This window comes from Portunus trituberculatus, chromosome 41 (assembly GCF_017591435.1).
Source record: "Portunus trituberculatus isolate SZX2019 chromosome 41, ASM1759143v1, whole genome shotgun sequence".
NCBI lineage: Eukaryota > Metazoa > Arthropoda > Malacostraca > Decapoda > Portunidae > Portunus > Portunus trituberculatus.
This window is the reverse complement of record NC_059295.1, coordinates 15,515,941-15,523,440: the sequence shown is the minus strand read 5'-3', so window position 1 is coordinate 15,523,440 and position 7,500 is coordinate 15,515,941. Positions and strand designations below refer to the sequence as shown.

The following is a 7,500-nucleotide window of genomic DNA, read 5'->3' as shown; positions in this document are numbered from 1 at the left end:
TCCTCCTCCTCCTCCTCCTCCTCCTCTCCTCCTCCTCCTCCTCTCCTCTTCCTCCTCCTCCTCCTCCTCCTCCTCCTCCTCCCTCTCTCCTCCTCCTCCTCCTCCTCCTCCTCCTCCTCCTCCTCCTCCTCCTCCTCTCCTCCTCCTCCTCCTCCTCCTCCTCCTCCTCCTCCTCCTCCTCCTCCTCCTCTTGATTTCCAGAAAGCTTTCGACACTGTCCCTCACAAGAGGCTAATCAGCAAAGTAAAAGCTCACGGCATAGCTGGAAATACCCTGAAATGGCTGGAAGACTGGCTCTCTGACAGAAAGCAACGAGTTGTTATAAATGGAAAAGAATCAGAGTGGCACAATGTGAAAAGTGGTGTTCCTCAAGGCTCTGTATTAGGACCAGTTCTTTTCATTGTTTATATTAATGATATTGATGAAGGAATCACTTGTAAAATAAGCAAATTCGCGGACGACACCAAAATAATGAGCAAAGTTACATCAACGTCACAATGGCAAGAACTACAGTGTGACTTAAATAAACTGACACGCTGGGCAGAAAAATGGCAAATGAAATTCAATATAGAAAAGTGTAAAGTCCTACACATTGGAAGTAACAATGTACAAGCAAAATACGTAATGAGTAATGTACCTCTGGAAAGTGCTGAGAATGAAAAAGATCTTGGTGTTGTGGTGTCTAAAGATCTCAAGCCGAGCAAACACTGCACAGAAGCAGTAAAGAATGCAAATAAATTAGTTGGGTTCATTGGAAGAACCTTTGAATTTAAATCAGAAAAAGTTATCCTTACTTTATATAACTCATTGGTGCGTCCTCAGCTTGAATACTGTGTGCAGTTCTGGTCACCATATTACAGAAAAGACATTGAAAAACTGGAAAGGATCCAGCGTAGAGTGACCAAGATGATTCCGAGATTGAGAAACAAGCCGTATGAGGAACGACTGGAAGCATTAAATTTATTCAGCTTAACAAAGCGCAGGATAAGAGGAGACCTAATCGAAGTTTTCAAAATTTTCAGGGATACAACAACCTTGATGTCAATAAATATTTTACTATTGATCATTCCACCATAACAAGGAATAATGGATTTAAAATTACACCAAAACGCTTTAAAACCCACGAGGCAAAGCACTTTTCTTTAATAGAATAGTTAACATTTGGAATAAGCTTCCTTCAGAAATAGTAAACAGTACTTCCATTGCATCATTCAAAAACAAAATTGATAAATATTTAAAGAATAACCCCAACAAGCTCTCTTCTTGTCTGAATAATTAAACATGATACTATATTAACTTTCTTATAGATAGATATGTAGAGTTCACCGTAGGGTGAATAATAGAATCTCCTTTCATCCTTTCCTGTGAAAATTCCATGTCAGTTTTTCCATACTGCATGGTACTTTTCAAGCTATTTTCCATGCCAGCGAAAGCTGGAGGGAGTGGTGGGTGGGGAGGAGCCTTCTCCTGTACTGTCCTGTCTCTCTTATCTGTAGCCAGTTAGAAGTAGTTACCAAACAGCCTCGAAAGGACCAACAGGTCTGTTGCTGTTTGGCTTTCCTTTTCCTTTGTATTCCTCCTCCTCCTCCTCCTCCTCCTCCTCCTCCTCCTCCTCCTCCTCCTCCTCCTCCTCCTCCTCCTCCTCCTCCTCCTTCCTTTCCTATTCCTCCTCCTCCTCCTCCTCCTCCTCCTCCTCCTCCTCCTCCTCCTCCTCCTCCTCTCCTCCTCCTCCTCCTTCTCCTCCTCTCTCTCCTCTCCTCCTCTCTCTCTCTCTCTCTCTCTCTCCTCCTCTCTCTCCTCCTCCTCTCCTCCTCTCTCTCCTCTCTCTCTCCTCTCCTCTCCTCCTCCTCCTCCTCCTCCTCCTCCTCCTCTCCTCCTCCTCCTCTCCTCCTCCTCCTCCTCCTCCTCCTCCTCCTCCTCCTCCTCCTCCTCCTCCTCCTCCTCCTCCTCCTCTCCTCCTCCTCCTCCTCCTCCTCCTCCTCCTCCTCCTCCTCCTCCTCCTCCTCCTCCTCCTCCTCCTCCTCCTCCTCCTCCTCCTCCTCCTCTCTCCTCCTCCTCCTCCTCCTCCTCCTCCTCCTCCTCCTCCTCCTCCTCATCCTCCTCCTCCTCTCTCCTCCTCCTCCTCCTCTCTCCTCCTCCTCCTCCTCCTCTCTCCTCCTCCTCCTCCTCCTCCTCCTCCTCCTCCTCCTCTCTCCTCCTCCTCCTCTCTCCTCTCTCCTCTCTCTCTCCTCCTCCTCCTCCTCCTCCTCTCTCTCTCCTCCTCCTCCTCCTCCTCCTCTCCTCCTCCTCCTCCTCCTCCTCTCTCCTCCTCCTCCTCCTCCTCCTCCTCCTCCTCCTCCTCCTCCTCCTCCTCCTCCTCCTCCTCCTCCTCCTCCTCCTCCTCCTCCTCCTCCTCCTCCTCCTCCTCCTCTCTCCTCCTCCTCCTCCTCCTCCTCCCTCTCTCCTCCTCCTTCCTCCTCCTCTCTCCTCCTCCTCTCCTCCTCCTCCTCTCTCCTCCTCCTCCTCTCCTCCTCCTCCTCCTCCTCCTCCCTCCTCCTCCTCCTCTCCTCCTCCTCCTCCTCTTCCTCCTCCTCCTCCTCCTCCTCCTCTCTCTCCTCCTCTCCTCTCCTCCTCCTCCTCCTCCTCCTCCTCCTCCTCTCCTCCTCCTCCTCTCTCCTCCTCCTCTCCTCCTCCTCCTCCTCCTCTTCTCCTCCTCCTCCTCCTCTCCTCCTCCTCCTCCTCTCCTCCTCTCTCCTCCTCCTCTCTCCTCCTCCTCTCCTCCTCCTCCTCTCTCCTCCTCCTCCTCCTCTCCTCCTCCTCTTCTTTCTCCTCTCCTCCTCCTCCTCTTCTCCTCTCTCCTCTCTCTCTCCTCTCCTCCTCCTCTCCTCTCTTCTCCTCCTCTCCTCCTCTTCTCCTCCTCTTCCTCCCCTCCTCCTCCTCTCCTCCTCCTCTCCTCCTCCTCCTCCTCCTCTCTCCTTTCCTTATTTCAGAGAGAGAGAGAGAGAGAGAGAGAGACACTTGCTTATAGCTCTATCACTATAATCATAATTGAATGTCCCTTGAGAACTTAATTACTATTGTCTACATTATCATATTGGTTACAAAAAATATGTTTGATATAGTCATAACTATTGATTTACACTACTTCAGAAAGCCTAATTTATCATTTGTCATTAGAAGTTACAAAGCTTGAAAATATTCCGAACTCTATTAGAACATGTAAAATTATCATTGCAATCAAAAAACATTTTGAAAACTCCAATAGCTTCCCTAAGTTTCATTTTGCCATCATGGCAAGTGACAAGGTCCGTTCTTTTGGCCAATGACAGCACCATGGCATTCTGCCACCATAAACACACACATACGGGGATATAGAAACTTTTCTTTTCCTCTTTATTGCTGTAAAATGTTTCTTATTATCATCACTTGAATTCATAGGAACTTTAAATCATTCCCATGAATACTACTGCATTAAAATTATATAGTGTAGAACTCTGTATCAATTACAAAACTGTCAAGATTGCTGTTAACACTTCGGCTCTCACCCAGCTGAGACAAGTGTCAAACCCAAATATCTTTGGTGGTCAGTTATGTGCCTACTTATGGTCTCGAGGGTCTTGCTGGGGTGAATATTGATTGGTCTTGCCTATGTCTTCATGTCCCCATCAACTTTTTCTTCATGAACTTCTGCAACATTCGCACGACTTATCTCACCAGACACCGCACCACACACAGCATCAAGCCACACAATATCCTTTGCTATGACCATTCACTCCACAATTTATGTATATTGCAGGCCACAAGACCCACACAACAGCTTACAACACAAGCCACACTCATACCAGAAAAAAATGTTTTAAGGAGTAGAGAAGATCCAACAACATATGACACACTAAAGCATATAACCACATTAATCTTAAACATCTCTTGTTTACAGGGTGGAATGGATCCTCTCTAGTTAAGATATGTCTCTCCATGGAAATCCTGTGTTCACTATGTGTTAAGCAAGCATGAGACTGGTAGACTGGGGCAGCTGAATCATCACCAACATCACAGTCAGCCAGTGGAAGACCAAGGGGATGTGGATACTACCAGTATTACTAAGTATGAATAGCAACAGTGCTGAATGTGTGGAAAGGACATGAATGAACAATGTAACAGGTCCTTGGTATATTTGAAATGAATAAACTTGCTTGTATTTTGACTCAGAGTCACATGCTTCCTCTCTAGTTGCTAAAGTATAATAGTAAATATTAATTTGTTTAGGAATGAAATTTACATAAATACTATTTGTGCATTTGTTACAGGGCTAAAACTTAAGTTGCGACAGGTGAGACTAGCATCCTCTCTGCAAGCCAGCAGGCTTGTTGTGATGCCCAAGACAATTCTCTAATGGATGGACACTTGGATGGGCAGAGAAATTCACAGTTCCTCCACGAGATACAGCTTCTGGGTATTTTCAGATAGTCATGGAACCCAATGCCCATCACTGTGCCTACCATCATTTCCTGGTGCCTCATAGTTATGTCCTGGATGCAGACTACAGCAACAAGCTTGAGTAATAGGAAAAGAGGTGGGGCATGTGTATTGTACTGGGCCATATTATCTTGTGGCCAAGCAGTGGCCTCAACGATCACAGCATTGGCCTGAACATTGTTCCTGACACAGGAACTTAAGAGGGTGGCCATAGAGAAGCTGTGGGTGGGATGTTGATGATACCAACCAGAAAGACTTGAAGGGCCTGGTGGGGTTATTGTCGTAGAAGTTGCTGGTTTGGTTACATCACTTGAAACAGAGTCACGGACACTGATCATGATATGTTTCATGGCTTTGGTGTTCGGATGGCTCATGGACTTCCATCTCTACCTGATGTGCTGAAGGAGCTTGGTATAGGCAGAATCAACTTCACAGGTCATAAAGGTGATGGTCCTGACTGAGAAACTAGGTCTCAGCATCAAGTTGTTGTTGCTAGTTGGGTTGGTTGCAGATGGGAACTAGCAGATGATCAAACAAGGTTGTAGCGCTGCAGGCCTGCAAATAGAACTTGTACTTCATCACTCACACTATTGCCAACAACTACTATGGTGTAGTGGGGTCTCACAGTTAGTCAAGAAGCATGGGCCACAATGGATAAGATGGAATCCTGCTAACCTGTGGTCTTGCAAGAGGGGATATCACAGGCCACCATATAAGCATGAAGCATCATGAGTCCAAACCAGTGCTCTCTTTAGGGATCATCAACAGGTGAAGTGGGGCGGCAGCAGCAGCAAAGATGTCAGGCGAAAAGTCAGCAAACTGTTGATTCACAAGCTCCATGAAGTCATCCCACTATTTTGCATTTATTTATATACATTTGGCAGTTGATTCAATTGTTATTACTGTTGCAAATCACATCAGTGATTGAGAGAGGTGTTCCTTGAGATAGAGGAGGCCAGTGGAGCTCCTTGTGTGCCTTTCATTCTATCCTTACTGCCTTATCATGAGCCACCCTCCACTGAGAGAGAGAGAGAGAGAGAGAGAGAGAGAGAGAGAGAGAGAGCAAGAGAGAGAAAGAGAGAGAGAGAGAGCAGAGAGAGAGAACAAGAGAGAGAGAGAGAGAGAGAGAGAGAGCAAGAGAGAGAGAGAGAGAGAGAGAGAGAGAGAGAGAGAGAGAGAGAGAGAGAGAGAGAGAGAGAGAGCAAGCGAGAGAGAGAGAGAGAGAGAGAGAGAGAGCAAGCAAGCGAGAGAGAGAGAGCAAGAGAGAGAGAGAGAGAGAGAGAGAGAGAGCAGAAGAGAGAGAGAGAGAGAGAGAGAGAGAGAGAGAGAGCAAGAGCAGAGAGAGAGAGAGAGAGCAGAGAGAGAGAGAGAGAGAGAGAGAGAGAGAGAGAGAGAGAGAGAGAGAGAGAGAGAGAGAGAGAGAGAGAGAGAGAGAGAGAGAGAGAGAGAGAGAGAGAGAGAGAGAGAGAGAGAGAGAAGAGAGAGAGAGAGAGAGAGAGAGAGAGAGAGAGAGAGAGAGAGAGAGAGAGAGAGAGAGAGAGAGAGAGAGAGAGAGAGAGAGAGAGAGAGAGAGAGAGAGAGAGAGAGAGAGCAAGAGAGAGAGAGAGAGAGAGAGAGAGAGAGAGAGAGAGAGAGAGAGAGAGAGAGAGAGAGAGAGAGAGAGAGAAGAGAGAGAGAGAGAGAGAGAGAGAGAGAGAGAGAGAGAGAGAGAGAGAGAGAGAGAGAGAGAGAGAGAGAGAGAGAGAGAGAGAGAGAGAGAGAGAGAGAGAGAGAGAGAGAGAGAGAGAGAGAGAGAGAGAGAGAGAGAGAGAGAGAGAGAGAGAGAGAGAGAGAGAGAGAGAGAGAGCAGAGAGAGAGAGAGAGAGAGAGAGAGAGAGAGAGAGAGAGAGAGAGAGAGAGAGAGAGAGAGAGAGAGAGAGAGAGAGAGAGAGAAGAGAGAGAGAGAGAGAGAGAGAGAGAGAGAGAGAGAGAGAGAGAGAGAGAGAGAGAGAGAGAGAGAGAGAGAGAGAGAGAGAGAGAGAGAGAGAGAGAGAGAGAGAGAGAGAGAGAGAGAGAGAGAGAGAGAGAGAGAGAGAGAGAGAGAGAGAGAGAGAGAGAGAGAGAGAGAGAGAGAGAGAGAGAGAGAGAGAGAGAGAGAGAGAGAGAGAGAGAGAGAGAGAGAGAGAGAGAGAGAGAGAGAGAGAGAGAGAGAGAGAGAGAGAGAAGAGAGAGAGAGAGAGAGAGAGAGAGAGAGAGAGAGAGAGAGAGAGAGAGAGAGAGAGAGAGAGAGAGAGAGAGAGAGAGAGAGAGAGAGAGAGAGAGAGAGAGAGAGAGAGAGAGAGAGAGCAAGAGAGAGAGAGAGAGAGAGAGAGAGAGAGAGAGAGAGAGAGAGAGAGAGAGAGAGAGAGAGAGAGAGAGAGAGAGAGAGAGAGAGAGAGAGAGAGAGAGAGAGAGAGAGAGAGAGAGAGAGAGAGAGAGAGAGAGAGAGAGAGAGAGAGAGAGAGAGAAGAGAGAGAGAGAGAGAGAGAGAGAGAGAGAGAGAGAGAGAGAGAGAGAGAGAGAGAGAGAGAGAGAGAGAGAGAGAGAGAGAGAGAGAGAGAGAGAGAGAGAGAGAGAGAGAGAGAGAGAGAGAGAGAGAGAGAGAGAGAGAGAGAGAGAGAGAGAGAGAGAGAGAGAGAGAGAGAGAGAGAGAGAGAGAGAGAGAGAGAGAGAGAGAGAGAGAGAGAGAGAGAGAGAGAGAGAGAGAGAGAGAGAGAGAGAGAGAGAGAGAGAGAGAGAGAGAGAGAGAGAGAGAGAGAGAGAGAGAGAGAGAGAGAGAGAGAGAGAGAGAGAGAGAGAGAGAGAGAGAGAGAGAGAGAGAGAGAGAGAGAGAGAGAGAGAGAGAGAGAGAGAGAGAGAGAGAGAGAGAGAGAGAGAGAGAGAGAGAGAGAGAGAGAGAGAGAGAGAGAGAGAGAGAGAGAGAGAGAGAGAGAGAGAGAGAGAGAGAGAGAGAGAGAGAGAGAGAGAGAGAGAGAGAGAGAGAGAGAGAGAGAGAGAGAGAGAGAGAGAGAGAGAGAGAGAGAGAGA

At 47.5% G+C, this 7,500-nt stretch overlaps 1 protein-coding gene across 4 annotated transcripts in view; it reads right to left on the bottom strand.

Moving 5' to 3' along the window:
- Nucleotides 1-4,134: 4,134 nt before the first annotated feature.
- LOC123517073 overlaps nt 4,135-7,500 on the bottom strand; it is a 9,885-nt gene continuing 6,519 nt past the window's right edge. For 2 of the 4 annotated variants that reach the window (XR_006678384.1, XR_006678385.1), the window contains 2 exons: nt 5,131-5,274; nt 4,135-5,010 (listed from right to left, as the gene is read on the bottom strand). Coding sequence is in view for 1 of the 4 variants with exons in the window: in XM_045276924.1 (XP_045132859.1) it covers nt 4,974-5,010 (37 nt within the window). In the remaining 3 variants the exon portion in view is untranslated. The remainder of the gene's footprint in view (nt 5,011-5,130; nt 5,275-7,500) is intronic. The other 2 variants (XM_045276924.1, XM_045276925.1) reach the window with 1 other exon arrangement.